The following is a 21,600-nucleotide window of genomic DNA, read 5'->3' as shown; positions in this document are numbered from 1 at the left end:
GCGTCCAAAGAGAATGGAGCTAGGCTGTTCTCAGTGGTGGCAGATGACAGAACAAGGAGCAATGGTCTCAAGTTGCAGTGGGGGAGGTCTAGGTTGGATATTAGGAAACACTATTTCACTAGGAGGGTGGTGAAGCACTGGAATGGGTTCCCTAGGGAGGTGGTGGAATCTCCATCCTTAGAGGTTTTTAAGGCCCAGCTTGACAAAGCCCTGGCTGGGATGATTTTTGGTCCTGCCATGAGCAGGGGGTTGGACTGGATGACCTCCTGAGATCCCGTCTATCAGTCCTTTGTCCATCCCCTCAGTAGGCACCAACTTCCCCTCTGGCCAGTGGTGCTCAACTCCGCTCCGCCCCAGGCCCCTCCCCCCTCCACCTCTTCCCCAAAGCACCGCCCCACCTTTTCCCTGGTCTGCCCCGCCACACCCCCAAATCAACCCCTTCCTCTAAACCCCTGCCCCCTCTCTTCCTAACCCTGTTCCACCCTCGCCCCACTTCTATCCCACCCCTTCCCACAACCCCCACCCCGCCTCTTCCCCATCTCCTCCTCCAAGTATGCCATGTCCCCCTCCGCCCCGACCCTCCTGGAGCATCCTGAATTCCATGAAAGAGCTGTTTTGTGGTGGGCAGGAAGTGCTGGGAGGGAGCGGGAGGAGTTGCTCACTGGGGCCACTTGCATGCGAGATGCACTGCAGGCAGGGCAGAGCTTGGCTGTCACTGGGTGCTAAGCACCCACTAATTTTTCCTTGTGGGTGCTTCACGCCCAGAGCACCCGTGCAATTGGAGTCTATAATCCTCCTTCCCAAAATCAAAATTCATAGAGATTTCTGGTGAGTCTATCAGTGTTGTTAATGTTACAAACTTTTCTGTGTGTGTGTCTCTCTGGGTGAGTGTCCAGGGCTGTTTATGGTTAAATTTATTGTGATGTCACATATCCCAACAGCAAAGAATGTTCTGCTTCAGCATTCTTGCCCTGCCTTCAGTCTGCCAACTGGCTTGGTTGACAACGGCTGGTGACCCAAGGAGCTGCTGATAGACGCGTACTAGCCATCTCTCAACAACTTCTTGAATCAGCTATTTCCACAGGTGTTCGAAAGAAGATGAGTTTTTACAGAAGGTAATTCCCAGATTCTTTTCCTGCTCCTTAGATCGCACGTGACAGGTTGGTGCCTCCTTCTCCTAGCCCAGGGGTGGCCAACCTGTGGCTCCGGAGCCGCATGTGGCTCTTCAGAGGTTACTATGCAGCTCCTTGCATAGGCGCTGACTCCCAGGCTGTAGCTACAGATGCTAACTTTCCAATATGCTGTGGGGTGCTCACTGCTCAACCCCCTGCTCTGCCCCAGCTCCTGCCACCACCCCACCCCTTCCCCCAAGGCCCCTGCCCCTTCCCCCGAGCCTGCCATGCCCTCGATCCTCCCCCCTCCCCACCACAGCCTCCTGCTCACTGCGAAACAGCTGATTGCAGCGGGCGGGAGGAGTGGGGAGGGAGGGGGAGGCGCTGATTGGGGGGGGCTGCCAGTGGGAGGGAGATGCTGGGGGCTGGGGCGGTAGCGGATGGGGGACTGCTGACATATTACTGTGGCTCTTTGGCAATGTTCATTGGTAAATTCTGGCTCCTTCTCAGGGTCAGGTCGGCCACCCACGTCCTAGGGACTGGTGGGGGCCAGGGTTGCAACAGTCAGGTCTCAACGTTCCGTTTTGATTTGAACATCGGAATCTTTCAGCTCCCTCCTGCGCCAGCCTTTCACCTTCTCTGGAGGCAGATTTCCACTGTTTTCTCTTGCAGCAGACGAGTGGGGGTGAATTTCCAGGGTATCACCTAAAGGGAAGATAACAAAACTGGTGTAGAATTTAGACTGATATCTCCATAAATAGTATTTCCTCTGGAGTTGCCCCAATGCACTCCTTGCCTTCCCGTTGTGAATAGAAACCTTTTGTCTCATGTAATGATTGTCTAATGTAGGTGTATTGTTCATTCCCTCTGGGGCACTGGCTACTGTCTGAACACAGGATACTGGGCTAGATGGACCTTTGGTTGGACCCAGGATGGGCAGTCTTGGGTTGCTTATGTTCTCGGTTGTATGAACCAGTCCTGGCTATTAGAGGAGCAGATGGCTTCAAAAGACCGGTCTCCTGGACCTGTGAATCCTGGGCAAACTAATTCCCTTCCTTTAGAGAATGACAGAAAAACCCATTTCCTCCTTCTTTCTATTCCAGGCTTCGTTCCTTTTTCCAAAGACTCGCCTCTAGGGAGCACAGAGAGATCCATGTGCACAAAGTGCTTGTCCAACCTGTAGCAATGGGGGCATGCTCTGACTTTAGCCAGCAAGAACAGGCCTTGCCAGAGAAGCCCCAGAGAAGGAAATGTTCATGGTCCATCCTGTCAGGCATGAAAAGACTCTGTGTCTGTAGCCAATCTGACACCTCGATGGCAGACAGGGATGAGGAGAGAACAATTTCCTCACAAAGAAGGTGGAGGCACTTGTCCCGGAAGAAGATAGCAGCTGAGAACCAGGTGGAGTCAGAGGAGGTGAAGCTGCAGGAGGATACAGAGAAAGTTGAACTGGATCCTACAGGTGAGGATTCAATCCACGTGGTTAGCGAGGAGCATGTGAGGAATACTCACACCAGTCACCCTACAAGCCTTACACATCAGGGCCTTCTCACGGGACAGCGATGGGTACCAGGGCCGGCTCTGGCTTTTTTGCCACCCAAGCAAAAAAAAAAAAAAAAATTGTGCAGGGGCCGAAGTGGCGATGGGGTGTGGGGGACAAACCTGCCAGCCAGCGGAAACAGCAAAGGGGGGAAACCAACCTGCCAGCCAGCCGGCCGGAGCATCAAAGGGGGGGGGTCGGGAAACCTGCCGTCCGGTCGGAGCAACAAGGGGGGGGCGCAAAACAAACCGGCCGGCCGGAGCAGCGAAGTGGGGGGGGCGGGAAACCAACCTGCCGGCCATAGCAGCAAAGGAGGGGGCAGCAGGAAACCTACCAGCCAGTCGGAGCAGCGGGGGGGGGGAGGGGGGGCGTGAAACAAACCGCCCACCCGGCCGGAGCACCGAAGGGAAGAAAAAATAAAAAACCAAAAAGAAAAAAAAATCCCTGCGGGGCGAGGGGAGCGCGGGTGCAGGGGGACTCCGAGCCCTGCAGCCCCCGGGCAGCGGAGTGCACACTCCAGCTAGCGCGGGGGGTGGAGACAAGGGGGGCGGCCAGGGCTTCCTTAGGCGGGGTGCTCGCGCCGCCTGCTGGGAGGGCTCCACGCCACTCCGGTGGGCGGGCTGCCGTGCCGGGCTGGCTGCAGCCCTGGCACCGCTCCCAGCAGCTCCCCTCCTCCGCGCTGCCGCCCCCTACAGGGCCGCCGGAGCAGCAAACCAAAAAGAAAAAAACCTGCCGAGGCGGCGGAAGCAGCAAAGCCCCCCCCCCCCCCAAATGGGATTGGGCGGAAGCCGCCCCTTGGAATCTGCCGCCCCAAGCACCAGCTTGCTCGGCTGGTGCCTGGAGCCGGCCCTGATGGGTACCTCAGACTCTGGAATCCATTTAGTGCCAGATCCTCTTGGCGAGGGTGGCCAAGGTCCATCGCTGAGGTGGGGAGAGCTGTGTGTGTCAGGTCACCCCCCTCTGGGGGTCTGGCACTGTGGGGTGAGGAGTACTAACATTGCTCCGGCTGTAAGGAGAACAGAGAGGCTGGACGTTGTAGGAAATCATTTCTTTCCTCCTGGATCGGGTCCGTTTCATCAGTAAAATGCTCCAGAGGTCTCAGCAGGTCCCAGCTGGGAACCGTAGCAGAGCTGAGCCATTACTTCTTGGGGGGTTAAAGGCAAATGAGGCCTGTTGCCCATCACTGACAGGAAAGGTGTGCAAGGGGAGGGGACAAGTAGAAAACACCATGGAAAAGAAAAAGGCCCCTAGGTCCAAGGAAGCCTCGTGTGGTAAAACCCCCAGCGAAGAGCCATGAGATCGGAGTTCTCTGCTTAGCTGCCAACAACCTTCAGTCTGACCCTGGGCAAGTGGCTTCAGGGCTCTGGGCCCGACTTCCATCCTCTGTAAAGCAGGGATACTACATGGAAAAGGGAAATGTTACGAATGTTTCTTTCTGCTCCAGGGACGAAGAAGGAGGCGTCGGAGTCGCAGGGGAAGTGGGAAGAAGAAGGGAGCCCAGAAGAGCAGGAAGAAGAGCGCACTCCCACCCCCTCATTACCAAGCAGCTCCCATATGACCATGGTAATGACGCTTTGTGACTGTGCTATTGGAAAGCCTCCCCTGCTGGGTGTATTAATATCTCCCGGAGCTGGGATCTCTGACAGGAGACCTACCTGCCCCTGGCTCAGGGAGCTGAAAGGAAACACTCTTCAAGTGTGATCGACTCCAGCCAGTCTTTACGAGTTTCTCTGGGTTGCTTGAACGAGGCCCAGGTTGACAAAGGGGTTCAGGCACCTCAGGAAGTTCAGAGGTGCTTGGTGGGATTCGCAGAAGTGCCTGACTCAGGTGCCTGATTCTGATGCAGTCTCCATGGGACACAGGCACTGCTGAAAATCCTACCAGGCCCCTCCCTGCACTTGTAGGGGTAACCCACACACCTGCTGGGGGTGGTGTTCTGGCCCGTCTAGGGGCACCAGGACCACTTAGAGACAGAGATCAAAGGAGTCTGCTCTAGAGCCTTAGCTAACAGCCGGTTGGGTTTTAGCTCCTGCGGGAGAGGCTCCTGCACTAAGCTCCCGAGGTCCCAGGTTGGATCCCCTGTGCCAGGAGTATCTATGCGAGTGTGTCGCTCTGGTGTGCTCTACTGCATCCTCAGCTGCTGGCGTCCAGGACAGATGGGGCTAATCCAGCCGCGCAGGCCAGCTGCAGTAACACTCAGGAGGTGCCTGAGACACCAGGGCAAAGGCCTCCAGCACCCCAGGCCCTGGGTTTAGGTGACCCTGGAACCAGCCCCCCTGCAGTAACATTGTGCCCAGTGAGTTCTGACCCATGGGGGGCTGGCCCCAGAGACCCACAGTTTGGGATTCTCCTCAGCCAGGCAGACTTGCTCCTTCAGTCGAAGCTACTTTCTGTCCTGCCGGCGACTCCTGCCTGTTTTGTGGCAGCACCACACGCTGCAGGGTGGGGAAGGAAGAGGCATTTCCGTTTGGGCCCTGTTCTCAGTCCTTTCCTCGCAGACACTGTGGGCTGCTAGAGTTGCTGAGCCAATCTGCTCCGGCGCTCGGGGTGGGATGGGACACGGGGCAGGTTCTGCAGTGACCCCTCGGCTGCACTCAACAAGCAACTTGACTGGGCTTTGCAGGCCAATGAGGCTTTCTCAGCAAAAGCTGGGCTTCCTGGGGGGAGGGGCTAGAGGGAGGAAATGGGGTGCCCTTGGGGTCCCAGCACCGGCTGAGAGGCTCCCATCTCTGCTCAGGCAGAGGGGGAGGGGGAAGCGTATGAAAGACCGAGGAAACCTCGGCACCTGTTGAGGTTTGTCAAGAAAAGGGCTCAGCCGGAGTCTCCACGCTCACTGGGCGCTGCCAGCCTCCCGCCGGGACAGACTGTTCCAGGGCAGCTGAGCAATGGAAATACTCAGTCCCGACAGGCTCTGTCCCTCTTCATTGCAGACCCCCGGGGAGCAGCTTCCCTCAGCCCAGCTCCAAGCTGTGCTGATGAGAGCCGTGAAGGGTCTGACGACACCCACCCTGGAGCAATTTCAAGCCGCCGAGGAAGAGCTGAGGACCATCGTATCTCTACATGGAGACAAGATGGAGAGAGTAAGAGACTCCCGCCGTGGGGCAGGGGGATGCTGCGCAGAGAGGGGGAGGGGAGAATTTCCTCTCCTAGGAAACCGTTCCTGGGACACACGGGCATGGTGCTGTGAAGGGTGGCTGAGCCCCTTTCCCTTCATCGCTTGGCCGCGGGGATCCGCGACGTCCGGTGTTTGACGTGTTCTCTGCCCGCTGGAGCTCTGACACGTCCCTGAGGACAGCCCAGCCCCACTGAAGGCGAGTGATAGCCCCGGCCCTGGCAGCGCAGCACTTACCTAGTCTGCCCATGGGCCTCCACACTGGTTTCCTCAGACATGCTGCGGGGCCTTGTTTTTCCAGGTGAAGGATCAGGAGGAATTTGGCTTTGCACTTTTCTCTCTGTCTCTCCCAAGCTCTGATCCTGTTGCCCATCCCCACAGGTTCTGAGTGCCTCCCCCGTGAGTTAGACTGGCCTAGGGAGGTTTCTGGCAGACTTCATTTCGACATCCCCTGGGTAGGAGGCTCTCAGAGTCATTATTCCCCCTGATTAATGAAGCTCCACCGCCCTCCTGGGAGGTAGGAATTCAACCCGTTTGACACCTGGGGAAACTGAAGCCCAGAGAGCTCCTTGATTTGCCCAAGCCTGCGCAGGTGGGGTTATCCAGAAAGGAATCAGGGTTCACGTTCCCTACAGTCCTTTAAACGTTGCCTTCAATCGCTCGGCCTGGAAATAGGTGACATTCCTGCCCTTCCCCAGATACCGCCTGCCCATGGCGCCTAAGTGCAGACTTATTCCCTTCCTGGGCTTTGGCTTTCCTGGAAACTCGGAGACTCATAAACGAACAGACTCCTGAGCCTGAGCTTCCTCCCCAAACCTGCCTGTTCCTGGGGTTTCCTGCAGGTCGTCCCTGTCTCTGGCCGAGTTCCCTGTTTCCAGCAGGTCCCAGCGGGAAGTTAACAAATGGCCCGCAATCAGCAGATTGATTTGTGCAGGGCTCTAACTCCTGCTAGCAGAACAGGGCACCAGAATCCAGCCACCCGGGTTGTAGCTCCTGCTCCTTGTTGGAGAGAGGAAAGAGCAATGGCCAGTTCCTCATGGAAGAGCCCGAGGGGGCGGCTTGTCCCTTTCGGGTCTGTCTACCCCGTGCTGCAAACCCTGCAGCAGGAGCCGGAAAGCCTGGCCCTACGGACGTGGGCTCCCAGGGCTGGCACTGTGGGGCCAAACGGCAACGCAGCCTCTTCTGGGCTTGGGCTGGAACTGGAGCTCTGAAGCCTGGGGAGGAGGGGGCTCCAGAGCCTGGGCTCCAGCCCAAGTCTCCAGGTCTGCACTGCTGTTCCCAGTGCCATCGCCTGAGCCCGAGGTTAGAGACCCGGCTTTGAGATTGGTTACGGCAGGTTTTAACATCCCGCAGTGCAGAGGTTCTCCTTAGGGCTGGGGCCTGGAGCTGGCTAGCCCCGTCCAACTAGCCCTGCCTGCCATCTCTGGGATGGGCTCTGGGGTACATCAGTGGAACCAGCTGGGTCTGGAGCAGCGCTTCTCTACCTGGGACATCCTCAGGGCCAAACAGGGGGTATTGGACGTGCCCCACACAAGACATATGGGGCCCACAATGGAAACTGGCTTGAGAAGCACGGGCCTGGAGGAACTGATTGTGCTAGAGAGATCAGCAGGAAGTTGCAGAGATGGAGGAAAGGCTCCTGCAGGGAAGCCCTTGAGAGCAGGGCTGAGAGCAGTTTGCTAAGGCAGGGAAGGCCCTGGGACAGCAGGGGAGTTTGGGCTGTGCCCACAGTAAGGTTTTGGGGAAGGCTTTTGTGTGTGTTTCTGAGCTTTAAGGTGCTAAACCAGACCTCAGGAAGGCTGGGGTTCCTGGACTTGTCAAAGCCTCTTTCTTGACATTATGGAGGAGCCGAGATGGGCAACCGAGGTGAGAGGCGGCTTGCAGGGCTGCCAGGAGGGGTTACCTGGGAGAAGGCCACTCATGGATAAATCCATCCCTCAACTTTCTGGCATTCTTCCAGGTTGGAGACATCGTGGGACGTATCTTAACCTGGCTGGACAACGTCTGTGATCCCAGAGCCAGAAAAGCAGCGCTGAGGGCCACGGCCTTGCTGGCTCATTCCCACCCCCAGGACGTGGTTCTGAGCTGTGTGGCGCACACGCTGTCCTCGGACAGGTAGGGAGCTGCTCTGTTATCACCTCAGGCCATTATTTCTCTTCCTGCTCCTACTGACAGGCCACAGTCCGGGAAGGGTCCGTCGGGCTCATGCAGTTGGAGGGAGTTTCCTGCTGTGCAGAGAGCTGTCCATGCTCACTAAGAGGAGATGCCCAGGCCCAACCACTGAGGAGCCAACCCTCCTCCTGCACTCCCCAGGATGGAGACGTGCCAGTTTTCTGAAGAATTCCAGCACTGTCCTGATTTCTATGGGTCACCCCACTTCCTCTCCCATCCAGTACAGGGCCAATAAATGACTTTGGGGCTCACTCCACATCCCTGGCTCATGAGGTCTGGCTGCTCCCTATTGTGTGAGAGAAGGCAGAGATGGAAAAGGCCCATGAGGTCCATCTGTCTGTCCTCTGGGGACCAGTGCAGGATTGTTACCTGTAGTCAGATCCCTAGTTATTCCGTGGCTGAGGAAGTGGTGAAAAAACACACTCATCCTTATGGAGCTGCACAGCAGAGGTAAATCTCTTAAGACAGAAAGTTCAAGACCTAATTGTTGCAAAATAAATAAATGATCCACACGTGACCATAGCGTAAATGCAGTGCAGCCTGCCTGAGTCTGCAGACAGCTGGCAATAACAGCTCTGAGAGGGGTGAGTGCCTCTTTTCATCTCAATACGTTGTGAACTCTGAGTCCTGCTGGTTATTGCCGATCACTTTGCAGAGCCATCCAGCTGAGGTGTTTATAACACAGTCCCCATGTGCCCAGTGATGAGCTGCCAAAATATTAACAACCAGTTCCCTCCTCCCCCCCCGGGGGGGTCGTGCTCCATCCAACCCCTCATGTTCCTTGACACCCCCCCCCAGGACCTCTGACCCATCCCCCCCTTCCCTGTCCCCTGACTGCCCCTTGCCACCCACCCAACCCCGCCTCTCATTCTCGATGGCCCCCCAGGATCCCTACCCCATCCAACCACCCCTTCTCTCTGTCCCTGAGTGCCCCCACCACCTCATCCAACCCTGCTCTTTCCTGACTGCTCCACGGGACCTTTGCCCCCATTCATTCACCCTGTTCCCTGCCCTCTGACCGCCCTGACCCTTATCCAACCCCCCCCCGCCCCCTTACCACACTGCCTGGAGCCGGACCGGGTCCACTCCGCCAGGACCACAACCGGCGCCGCGGGGCCCGACTCCCCAGGCCGGCACCGGGGCCGAGCCGCTCGGCCGGAACCGCGGGGCCCGACTCCCCGGGCCGGCACCGGGGCTGGAGCCGCTCGGCTGGAACCGCGGGCCCGACTCTCCAGGCCGGGTCTGGCTGGAGCCGCTCGGCCGGCAGCGGGGCCCAACTCCCCGGGCCGGCACCGGGGCCAGAGCCGCTCGGCCAGAACCGCGGGACCCGACGCCCCGGGCTGGCACCGGGGCCGGAGCCACTCGCCCGGCAGCGGGGCCGGACCCGTGGGGCCCGACTCCCCGGGCTGGCACCGGAGCCGGAGCTGCTCGGCTGGAGCCGCGGGACCCGACTCCCCAGGCCGGGGCCGGGGCCGAGCCGCTCGGCCAGAACCGCGGGACCCGACGCCCCGGGCTGGCACCGGGGCCGGAGCCACTCGCCCGGCAGCGGGGCCGGACCCGTGGGGCCCGACTCCCCGGGCTGGCACCGGAGCCGGAGCTGCTCGGCTGGAGCCGCGGGACCCGACTCCCCGGGCAGGGCCGGGGCCGAGCCACTTGGCCGGAACCGCGGGGCCCGACTCCCCGGGCCGGGCCGGGGCCGAGCCGCTCGGCTGGAGCCGCAGGACCCGACTCTCCGGGCCGGGTCGGGCTGGAGCCGCTCGGCCGGCAGCGGGGCCGGAGCCGTGGGGCCCGACTCCCCGGGCCGGCACCGGAGCCGGTGCCGCGGGTCCCGAGCTGGGCCGTGTCGGAGCCGCTCAGCCGGGACCAGACCGGGCTGAGGAGCTTGGCTGGGGCCAGGGGGAGCCGCTCAAAGTGGAGCTGGACTGGGCCACACGTGCCGTCCGCCCCACCCGGCTTACCTGCCGCTGCTTGTTTCAGGCTTCCTGCATGAACATCTGATTCGCGGGAAGCAGGGGAGGGGGAGGAGAAGGAGGGCAGAGCGTTCAGGGGAGAGGGGGAGGTGAGCTGGGGCCGGGGCCGGGTGGACAGCTGCCCGAGCTTTGTTAAATTTAAAAACTTTTTAGAACCTGGTTGTCCTGGAACAACCGGTTTTAAAAAGGCTTCTAAATTTAACAACTGGTTCGTGCGAACCGCTGCGAACCGGCTGGAGCTCACCACTGCATGTGCCTAGGGGCCGTGAAACCCAGCTGGACCCTCGCCAGAGGTCAAAACTCCATCTTTCCTCAGCATCCTCTGCAATGCAGTTCTGCACTGACCATAGACAAATCTGTGTCACATGGGAGAGAGAATTGAAGAGCAGCATGAAAGACACTGAATTTCTTACCCAGTTCAGTTACCAGAGGAATACAGTGTTGGTTTTCATATTGATTTGAATGTTTGATTTGTAAACCTTTCAGATTTGAATTCCTTGAAGCAGCCCCAGTGCTTTCCAGGGCCTGTGCTCAGAATCTATAGAAACTCGGCAGCGTTGGCACAGAATTTCAGTCAAGCTTCCTGAAGACCTTAAATCCAGGCCATTTGCTCTTGTTCTCAGTGTCCCCAGGGCTTGACCACCATGTCCGACCTTCCTCACCAAACTTGGAAGTCAAATGACTGGAAGCCTTTTGGATCTGTCTGCAGTCTTCCTCGGCAGATGCCTGGGGTGACCAGGAGCGGTTAGATCAGCAACAATGGAGAGAAGAGAGGAGGGGGATTTCAGTACTAGTTTCCTTCCAGCTCTGTCACACTGGGCAGTACAATCTCCCTTTCCAAGCTCCTGAATCCTCTCCTATCAGGGCATGTTCTGAGTCAGTGTCTGACCCCGTCCACCACACTGCAGTAGGATTCAGCTGCTAAGAGACACTTGGCCAAATGCTGGGTCTCAGTTACACCCCCAAATAGCCAGAGTAACTCCAGTGAGGTCAGGCAAGTTCCTCGGGACTGACCCTAGCGTAACAGAGCAGAATGTTGCACAGTCTGGTGGTCACACGGTGGTGGTCACTCGTGGTCAGATCATGGTCACTGTCCTGGAAACAGCGGTGCTAGCTTCAGGAACAATAACCCATTAGGGGAAAGGAATAAATACAATCTTCTCTGACGGGACATGCCCTGCCTCAGCTTCCCTGCACCAATCGGTGTCTCCTCTCAGAGACACCTTTCCTGCCCGCTTTCCAAGCCTCTCCCTGGGGAGGGCAAGAGGTGGCCAAGCAGGGAAGGTCTGACTTCTCTTTCTGAATCTGCAGATGTGCCATTGAGCTGTGGAAGGCCTTGGGGGAAGAACCACAGCTCCCCAGGGAGGTGCTGCAGCAGCTGCTGGACAAGCTCCAGCAGAGACGCCGGGAGGAGAAGAGCGGCAACGTGTCTCTGGCTGTAAGTGAGATTTGAGATGTCACTTTGAGAACCCGCCACCGCAGGGAGGATGGTGCATCTGTGTGTGGGGGGGAGCTTCACCCCTTCTTAGCTTCAGGCCACGGCTCCACTACACAATGAAGCCGACCTGCGTAACCTCGGCATACAGCCGCCACAGCAATTCCACCCCTTGTGTGTGTCTGCACTTTGCTGCTTGTGTCGGCAGTGCCCGTCCTCACCAGAAGCGCTCGTCTCGATTGTACGATCAGGGTGGGGCATTGTGGGAAGGCTCCTGAAAGCCAGTTGACGTACGCGACGTTGTGTCTACACTGACACTGTATCGACCTAACTGCATCCACCTGGATTCTCTGCCACTTGTGGAGGTGGAGTTATGAATTTGGCACCAAGGGGCAGTTCTGCCGATGGGAAGGAAATTCCATCGTCAGGGTGATGCTGGGTGAGGGGGCCTTGCGTTGACATAACTCTGTAATGCAGACCAGGCCTTGGTGTGTCCTGGCCACCTCCTAGCAAACCAAAGAGGTGTAAATAAAGCTTCGCCCAGGAAAAGTTACCGATCTGAAGCGGTTTATCTGCTGGTACCCTGGCTCTGTTTGCTGCTGCTCTAGGTGGCCCTTTAGTGAGCAGGTGCAGTTCGGGTGTCTCTTGGAAGTATCCAGGTTTTTGGCTCTCTAAATTGTGACTAGAAATCTTCCCAGCACGGGATCATGAGATGTCCGGTACTTTTGACTGGGCCAGAAACACTGGGGCTATGAGAACAGATCTCCTCAGGATGGTTTCAGCCCGTCCAGTCATGGCTGGAAACCCAAAGCACAGAGTCTGCACCTTTAAGCGAAATAATGGGGAATAACGTCATCCAGACTCTTCTGACCGTTCCGTAGGGCTCCATCCTGCTTCCGTTCCAGGAATGGGGGAAGGTTCAGGACCCTCCAAATGTCTCCTCCCCTCTCAGGAGACAATCCTCTTTTGTAATAGGCTGGGGAGGAAATGAGACCCGAGAAAAGGACAATAGCGAGTGGCAATGGGGGCAGGTGGCAGATTGGGCTAGTGGAGTGAAAGTCTTTCCCCCCTCCAGGCAATGAGGACCATTTACGAGGTCCTTTTCCTATGGGGATACCGAGAAGCCATCCTGGAAATGTATCCCCAGATGCTCATCCTCTGCGTCAGGCAAGTGCAGTATGTGATGGATCTGCACTTGCCAGGGACCTACATGGCCAGCACGACATCCAGCCCCAAGGAGGGATCCAGCTGCCTCAACCCCCTAAGGTAATGACTGAAAGGAAAAGGAAGAACAGATGTGTTCTGCTGCTAAACACATGTGGGCTGTTCATGGCCATCATTGGTTCGGGTGCTATAGTTAGCCCAGGCTCGCTTACACCAACTAAGGATCTGGCCCCACATGCCCGCTTGAGCCTGTTACCTGTCACAGTAAAGAATCAAGTATTCAACCGCATTGAGTGATGACACCAACCATCTTCAGAAGCTACAGTGTCACTAACTGGTTACAAACTCAATGGAACTGCAGTGTCGACAGGGCCCATTGGGCAGGGAAGCACCATGATATCACACTGGATCTATCCTCGGGGAGGCTAGCTCCTGCTGTCCATGCTGTGTGTGCCAGGGCGTGTGCAGATTTGCCATGCTCGGGGCTGATCTCTTTACCTGACACTGGTATTTTTTGTCTTTAGCACGTCGGTGGAGGCTGTGAAGACTCTTTTTTCCATGCCCGGATACTGGAAGGAATTTGCCAGCATCCAATTTCATCAGGGTTGGGACATGATATCTTCACGATATTACTATTCGCAAGGTGTTGGCGTGATTGCAAGGTAGGAGCCCAAAGGTTCCTCTTCAGTGGGTCTCTCTTGGGAATGGGATTTCCGTGTGAAATGTTCCTCTGTTCCAGGCTGCCATCTCAGCCCAGCAACTAGAGAGGAACTCTCTCTCCCCCTTGATAACCACAAGGGACTTTCTGCTCCATGTTCCAGAGCCATGATCGAGTTTGAGAACCCTCAGCTCCCTGCCGTTTTCAGAGAGGCCGTCACCACTGTTCAAAGGGAGAAGGAGGAGGAGCAGAGAAATATCGCCATGACTTTCTGCACTGAGGTGAGATTCTTTACTTGACAGGCACAAGTGGGCTTTCTGGAAAGCAGCTGAGGCCAGTAAGCTGTGGGCACATTGTCAGCAGCTCAGCAGCCTTCCAGCCAGCTAGCTCCTCTCCGCACATGGATGGTGGTGGGGCACGGCACAGAGAGGGAGGGAGAGACAGGGTGAGATCGCTCCTGGCTGGATGTGCCTAGGTGGGATCATGTGACAAGAGGAGATGTTTCTCCGGTGCCCCAAGGCCATGCTTCTCTCCTCACCTTTTCCTGGGGTTCTGCTTTTCTTCTGCCCCAGGGGTCGCTCCATGGCACTCAGTGGGGCCTGGAGATTTCCCTTTCCCTGGGGGTTTATTTGTGACTTGTGCATTAGTCTAAGTTCTGGGAATGAACCAACTGAAAGAGCAGCACCTGGCTCCCTACACACCGGAGACGTTGTATGGGAGTAAGTGGCCTTTTGGTAAAGATGAGTGTCCAGGGAACAGACCCCACAGGAAGACCTCTGCTCCTCAACCCGATGTTGATTTGGCTCTTTCCAGTTTCTCCAGAGTCCTTCCATTGAGACAATAATGACAAAATCAGAGCTCCAGGCGCAGCTCATGGAATGGACCCAAGACAAAAATCCCATTGTACGTCAGCTCAGTCTGCGAGGCCTTGGCAGTATTGTGCTCCAGCCAGAAAGGGTAAGAAGCGTGGATTGCCCGGGGGACCAAGGAAGCCGATGTCTATCGAATCGCTCAGAAATGAGAGCGAGATCCCCACCCAAGCCTTGTTGTTGTTTAACACACAGCACTCGAATGTTGGAGGTGCTTTACTGAGCAAATCAAGGCACGACGTGGTCCCTGCTCCCGTGAGCTGACCCCTGATTGCAGATGTGATGCAATGGGGGAGGCGGGTGAGCAAAGACAAAGGTTACAGTGAGCAGCTGGCAGAGAGTGACAGGAGAATGACTTTGTGCCCCGTTGGGCGGCTATGCCAGCCGTGGTGTCTCATAGGTGGGAGTGGGATGGGCCAGCATATGCCCCAGGCTGTCATCCAGGATGGTAATGAGCTGCCTTCTCCATTGCTGCAGGTGCAATCGTTACGGGCCCAGCTGCCAGCGATCATGGACATGTTCTGTGACACGGATAGAGTGCGTGTCATGGGGGCCATGCATCAAGCTGGACACATCATCTACCTCCTGAATGGGGAGGGGCTTGGCTCCATCTCCCAGGACATTGCAGTCAGCCTTCGTCCCTTCATTGATGACGTAAGGCTGGGAAACACAGGAGAACCCCAGTGCCCCCCCCTCCGCCTCTCTCTGGTGCCCTTGTCTCGCTCTCCCCATCCCCTTGTCTCCCACCCCTCAGCCCTGCCATGGAGCAGCCAAGGGGTGCCCCTGCCATGGGTGGGGAATCTCCTGCTCAGCCACCTCCCTGTCAGAGCTCTTCTCCGCAAACCTCAGCCTCAGCGCCATGCTCCCAGCCCCTGCTGCAGCCTGGCCTGGGGGAGAGGGGCCTGGCACTGGGCAGACGACCAGCTGTCTGGAGAACACCGGCCCCCAAAGCGGTGGAGATTCCCAGCAGGAAAGAGGTGGGTCGGGAATGGCCCAGCTCTCAGGGGCACCGAGGAGCAAAAGAACTGCTGTGTTTTGTAGCAGCACCTCCCTGAAAGGCTCCAGCAGCCGCTCCTCCCCTTCCCCAGACCGGTCTCCAGCAGCCTTCCCTCCCTCTCCCCTCATCTTCTAGGGGTCTAGGATTCTGTGCTCTCCAGACAAACATTGCGTCTAGGACACCATGGGGCTGCACAGCCCTGCACAGCGTCTCAGGCCCTGTTCTGCACAAGATGTCTATGGCGCTGGCCTGGTGGCCTCACTGCTCCCGCGAGCCAAGTCAGTTATCACAGGGGATCCAGAGCAGCGTGCAGATTATGACTCTGTTGCATTATGCTCTGATCCTGCCTGGCTTTAACCAGGCTTCCCCACTCCCTGTGTGTCATTGCCAGGAGAGGGGCAGTGTGCGCTCCGCTGCCATTTTACTGCTTGGCAACGTGGTGAGCAGCGTGAAGGACCCAGACAAACCCATCGTGCAGCAGAAAATGATCCACTGCTTGCTCCCGCTCCTGCTGCACCTTGAAGACCGGGATGAGAGTGTGACACTGGTAAGTGCCACGGTCATTATTTCCTTAAGAGCAAAGAGCCAGAATCCCCTGGGGTCCCCACTCCATTAATGGCCAGAGCCCCTTGCCCAAGCAGAGTCTTCTCCTCCCTGCTTCACTCCATGCTGGAGCCCAGTGCCTCATCCATTCTCACAGCACAATTGGGAAGAAAAGCCTTCTGGGAAAGAGCCCTGACCCTCTCCTGCAAAGACAGGCCTCAGGCCTTGGGGCTGCTGCATCCAAAGGTTCACAACAAGAGGCAGCAAGAGAAAAGGGAGCACAGATCTGTAAGTGCCCCTTCAGTTCAGGGAGCTGATATCTGCCCCCAGCCTTCTGGAAAGTGGGTGCAGCTGCCCTGACTTCTTCCCTGGAGCTCCTGAGAGAACTTCTCCAGGTCCCAGATTCCCAGAATTCACCGGACGTTGCCCTCTTTCGTTGGGCCAGCTGGGATGTGGAGGGAAGCCTGATCTGGGGCCCCTTTGGTCCGACTCTTTGGGATCCAAAAGCTGACTCACGCTCTCATGCAGTCTCTTTGCGCCTAAGGACTGAGCTGTGGAGATCTCTTATGAATCTTTCCAGGGCCGTCCATAGAGGGGCGCAGGGCCTGGGACAACACCCCCTACTCTGTCCTAAGCCCCAGCCCCACTCCATCCCTTCCCCCAAGTGCCACCCCACCTCTTCTCACCCCTGCTCCGCCCCATCCCTATTCCTCCCCTCCCCCCAAACCCCCACCCCCTCATTTCCCGAATGACGCTGGGAGCTGGCGAGGTGGGGCATAGCATAGTGGGACCGGGAGTCCTGCTCCTGGCCCCTGCATGGCCCACGTCCTGCGTCCCCCTGAAGTGCGGGGCCCCCCAAAGCGCAGGGCCCTGGTCAACCACTCCAAACCATCCAAAGACAGGACGGCTCTGGCTCGCTCCAGCCAATTCCCTCTCCTGAGCACACTCCTGTGTACAACAAATGACAGGAATCTCCACTAGCAGGAAAAGCAGGAGAACAAGGGACGGGGAAGGCTCCATGTCCCCCAGACTGTCCCTCTCTCAGTGAGAATCCTCTTGGTCTCACCTTCTCTTGCAGCAATGCAAACTGACGCTCTTCCGCTGCGCAGTGTTTCTCAGGTGGGCTCATTTGAAGACGCTGTTCCGCAGCATGGCCTGGGATGGCTCCACACAGCTCCTGAAGTGTGCCTGGAAGTGCTTGGTAGGTCAATTCCCTTTGCCTTGAGAGTGGTGAATGGGGACTTGAGGGAGACCTTTTTAACCCCACACCCTGAGTATCCATCTGCTTCCGTCGGGTGGCAGGACTCTATTCCAGGCTCTCTGCTGGTTCATTTCTGCAGGAGTTACAATCCCTTCACATTTTTGAAAATTTTCTCCTCAACTGTCAGACCTGCAAACGTTTGTCTTTGAAAATGAAAGCTGAGGTTCTGGAGAACACAATAGTAACTCCAGAGAGGTGCTGCTGTGGCGCATGGGCTCATACTGGCTGTTGCCATGCCCTGGCTCTATGCTTTGGCTTCCCTGGACTAGTCGCTGTGGGAAGAACATGTCATTTGTATATTGTGCGTTTCTTCCTCCTTTCTTCCTAGATGCAGAACAACAAGAGCCACATCCCCAAATTCCTGTTCCAGGCCTTAGAGTACCTGGAAAGCTCACAGACAACAATCAGACATTCTGCAGCCCTGTTCATTGGTAAGCAAAGCAACTTCACTTGAGCTTTTTTGACCTGCTCCCTTCAAAGCCCTTTTCTAGACTGCTGCTCTGTTCCCGCCAACAGCACCAGAATCCTGAAAGTAAGTGTGTGTGGGGGGGAGGGGTGCGCCTAAGAGGGCCCTGCACCCAGTGAGGATCCCTTCCCTGGCTAGAGGCGTCTTTTTAATTTTTACTCACCTAGCGGCGCTCTGGGTCTTCGGCGGCACTTCGGCAGTGGGTCCTTCAGTGCCGCCGAAGACCTGGAGCGAGTGAAGGACCCACCGCCGAAGTGCTGCCAAAGACCCAGAGCGCCACCCGGTCAGTACACGCCCCACGTGTTTTTTTATATATGTGGTTGTTGTTGTTGTTTTTTTGTCATCCTTGCCGGGGCCCCGTCGAAACTGTTTGAATTGGGCCCCGCACTGCCTAAAGCCGGCCCTCTGTGTGTGTGGGGGTGTGTGTGTGTGTGTGATAGAGAGAGAGAAAAAATTAACATGTCTTCCAAGATGAAGGGAGCAACTTAGCTCTATTGACCGCACCAACTTCCCCTGCCCACAACAACTCTTTGGCTGCGCCTAGGGGAAACCAGCATGATGTGAATTCAATCTCCTTTGGAAATCAGTCTCTCAGTGACTTCTAGGCTTCTGATGCTTTATCTAATGTGCTTTGGGAACAGGTGTAAGGAATGTATTTAATTTCCCAAGGGCTGTCTTGGGAGAATGGCTGCATCTTTCGCAGTTTTCAGCAAAGGATTTGAAAAGTAATGAGATTCATTGTCTGTCTAGGAAATACTATCCGCCATTACTGTGACTTGTTGTCTAAAACAGTGACTGAAGATGGCATCTCCCGCCTGTATGAAGGTAAGGAAATACCTCTGTGTGTTTGTGCCTCTGTGGGAAGTACAGGGGTGCAGCACAGGGCCTGAACACAGGTTGGAATGTGTCCCTCTCTGTCTAAGGACAGTGTTTAAGGAAGAAGGATGGTCACACGAGCTTTCATCGAGGTGCCACAATATGTGTACGGGAGCAGGGGAATTCCATCCCTAGCTCCTAGAATAGACGTAGCCTTAGAGCTGTGTGGGGAGACTGTCTTCCTAGAGGTCAGAACGTCTCTAAAGGAAGGCCTGACAGAATTGAAAAGGGCTGTTGTTATTATTAAGGGCGATGATGAGGATGACAATTACCCTCTGTAGGGAAAGATTCATCACTTGCCCTCCCTGTAATGGAGAGATTTCAGGCCAGGGAACCACTCAGAACTTGGTTATCAACTCACAGGAACTCCCCTGAGTGCACATTGGAAACATCTTTCCCTGTGACCTCTTAAGGAATGAAGGCACAGGGCCACACAGGATTTCAGTAGACATTAGGAGTCTAAATCTCTCTGCAGATCTGTGCGTAAACGTTGGATCATTTAACACCTCTGCTGCTGTCACTTTTCTGTTCCATCCCAAGCAGAGTTGCTCCCACCTGCCTGTGTTTTAGCGTGTGGACGTGCGTATGCTGGGGGAGGGGGAAGTTACACATGGAATGGGGTCTCCTCTCTGTCCAGGGCTATTTTGGGAGTAGCAGAGTTGCTGTTTCTTGCCCGCAGACTCTTGGATAGCTAATAGCATGTGGCAATGGCCATCTGAAGGGGAGGTTTCCTAGGCACCAGTCACATCAGCACCATGGGGCTTTCAACCCGTTTCCTCTTTGTTTCAGCTTTCCAGGAAGTGCCTTTTACATATGACAGGACCACAGGGCACATCCTCAATAGATATTACAAATGGCTGCAGAAGCTTGGAAATCTCGTCTCGGGTTCCGCATTCGACTAGGGAACCGGGACCGACACAGAAGATCTCTTTGTCCTGCTATGGTACGTACAACAGCGTCTTTGGAACAGGGACTGAACAACGAGGTGGATACTGGCAGATGACAGACAATTGTGTAGGTCAGTGAGGCGTAGAGAAGATTTTGAAGAAGTTGAAAGGGATCTAATAAAGCCATGTGACTGGGCAGCACAATGGCAGATGAAAACCAGAGCTGACAAAGTCAGGGCCATACGCATGGAAAGCAGTGAGGTGAACAACTCCTACATATCGCTGGTGTCGGACACCAGAGCATGGATGGTTGGGCCCAGTGGCTGGAGCCGGGGTGGTGGGGCCTAGTGGAGGTCGAGCCAAGGGTTGGAGCCGGAGTGAGGAGCAGCTAGGGGCAGGGCCAGGGTGGGATTAACGATTCGCAGCCAACAGGAGCTGTAGGGGGCAGAGCCTACAGGCAAGAGCAGCTCATAGACTATCACTAGCAGGGTTGGAAGGGACCTCAGGAGGTCATCTAGTCCAACCCCCTCCTCAACACAGGACCGATCCCCAACTAAATCCCCAAATGGCCCCCTCAGGGGTTGAACTCTCAACCCTGGGTTTATCAGGCCAATGCTCAAACCACTGAGCTATCTCCCAGGACAGAGGTTCCCGGGGTGGTGCTCATTGCGGTGTTGCGGCTGCGGGGGCGGGGAGGAACGGCAGCGCGTGGAGCCGCCTCGCCCCACCCCAGCCAGGCAGAGCCGGCCCGGCTGGAACACAGCACACAGGGGCTTTAGTGGCTGTACCACGGGGCCCCCCTTAGCCCTACTCCTTTCATGAGTGCATCACTGCCCCACTTCTGCCCCAGCCCCACACACGGTTACAGGGCAGAACCCTGTAGCTGAGCTCTGAAATCTCTCTCACTGTAATGAAGTTACTGCAGAGTCAGGACAACCCCACCTTTGGGCTCCATGTCTGACATCTCACCCCACTGCACAGAGGCCTACATTCACAGAGCTTCTCGCATGTGATTCCTTCACTCATCAGAGCCAGGCGGAGAGAGGAGAAAGTCTCCCAGACTCCCTTTATCCATTGCCAGCCCACAGGGTAGCGGAGGTTCTGGGAGGTTGGGTGCTCTCTTTACGCAATGCCAGCTCTCAGGGAAGTTACAAAGGAGCACTAGCAAAGTGCAGTGGTTTTGTGCTGTGGAAAACTACCCTGCTTGAAGGTTTTGTTCTTCTGAATTGTGTTCCTGCCCTTTCTCCCTCTTACAGATATCTAGAGGCTAACAGGAGCCAACCGAGCCCACCACTGATCACATCTCTTGGGAGACGCCAAAGCAGCTGTTGCATGGGAAGGAGGAGAGAGAAGAGGCAGAGCAGGATGTGCCGGGGTGCACCAGTCACACATCACCTCACAGTCTAGGCGGCGGAAGCCAAGCCCCTCCCCAGCCCTGCCGGACATGCTACAACTGGAGCACCAGTGTGAAAGGGAGCAGCTCAGCTCGGTCTAGGCAGATGCCGAAAATGGAGGATGCACATTGTAGGCTCCAGTCCAGAAGCAGCTGAAGCCCCTGACTGCAGAGCCCCGAGGTGCCGAGACCCAACCCCATCCCCGGGTGCCTGCAGACGTGCAAGGGAGCTTGGAGTCTCTGGGAGATTCCCACGCTGGGAGCCCAGAGACCCCCAGCCCATGGCCTAGAGACATCTCGTAGGAAGTAACCTGGGAGAACGAGCCATCGTCATGCTGAGTGATGTCAGATGTTCTGGCTGGATCCCCACTGACTCAAGGCCGAACACATGGGCCATGGACAAGGCCCTGGGCTAGGACCCGGGGAAGAGTAACAAGGGTCCGGGTCCCCCTACCCCGGCCACCATCCATCCTTGGGTGGCAGCCCAACTCCCCAATGTGCCACTAGACTGCACAGCCCCAAGAGGAGGGGCGGCCATCTTGTCTCTGAACTCTCAGCCAAACAGCCCTGCACTGAAGGGCAGCGATATTGACTCTGCCCGTTGGGCCACACAGCACTGAGGGAGAGAGCAGCCATATTGTCTGGAGCCATCGGCCACACAGGCGTGAGAGACAGGATAGCAGCACGGACTCTGGTCTCTGGGCCCCACAGCCCCGACGGAGAGGGTGGCCGCACGGACTCTGGTCTCTGGGCAACACAGACCCGCCGGAGAGGGTGGCCGCACGGACTCTGGTCGTTGGGTCACACGGCCCCGACAGAGAAGGCGGCTGTACGGACTCTGGTCGTTGGGTCACACGGCCCCGACGGAGAGGGTGGCCGCACGGACTCTGGTCTCTGGGCCCCACAGACCCGCCGGAGAGGGTGGCCGCACGGACTCTGGTCTCTGGGCCCCACAGACCCGCCGGAGAGGGTGGCCGCACGGACTCTGGTCTCTGGGCCCCATAGCCCCGTCGGAGAGGGCGGCCGCACGGACTCTGATCGTTGGGCCCCACAGCCCCGACGGAGAGGGCGGCCGCACGGACTCTGGTCGTTGGGTCACACGGCCCCGACGGAGAGGGTGGCCGCACGGACTCTGGTCGTTGGGC

The 21,600-nt window shown here is 57.0% G+C and overlaps 1 protein-coding gene across 1 annotated transcript; it reads left to right on the top strand.

Annotated features, from left to right (window-relative positions):
* Positions 1–959: 959 nt before the first annotated feature.
* On the top strand, positions 960–21,256 carry LOC123378579 (maestro heat-like repeat family member 5). The gene is made up of 17 exons (XM_045032586.1): positions 960–1,115; positions 2,216–2,574; positions 4,097–4,215; positions 5,583–5,732; positions 7,725–7,879; positions 11,218–11,344; positions 12,417–12,607; positions 13,030–13,167; positions 13,327–13,444; positions 13,977–14,120; positions 14,510–14,686; positions 15,421–15,576; positions 16,651–16,773; positions 17,162–17,264; positions 18,050–18,124; positions 18,965–19,118; positions 20,319–21,256. Exons 1-16 carry the CDS (start codon positions 1,099–1,101, stop codon positions 19,075–19,077), a joined length of 2,265 nt encoding a protein of 754 aa, XP_044888521.1. The 5' UTR covers positions 960–1,098; the 3' UTR covers positions 19,078–19,118; positions 20,319–21,256.
* Positions 21,257–21,600: the final 344 nt, after the last annotated feature.

This window comes from Mauremys mutica, chromosome 10, assembly GCF_020497125.1.
Source record: "Mauremys mutica isolate MM-2020 ecotype Southern chromosome 10, ASM2049712v1, whole genome shotgun sequence".
NCBI classification, from domain to species: Eukaryota; Metazoa; Chordata; order Testudines; family Geoemydidae; genus Mauremys; species Mauremys mutica.
The sequence above is the reverse complement of the archived record's forward strand: the minus strand, read 5'-3'. Positions and strand labels throughout refer to the sequence as shown.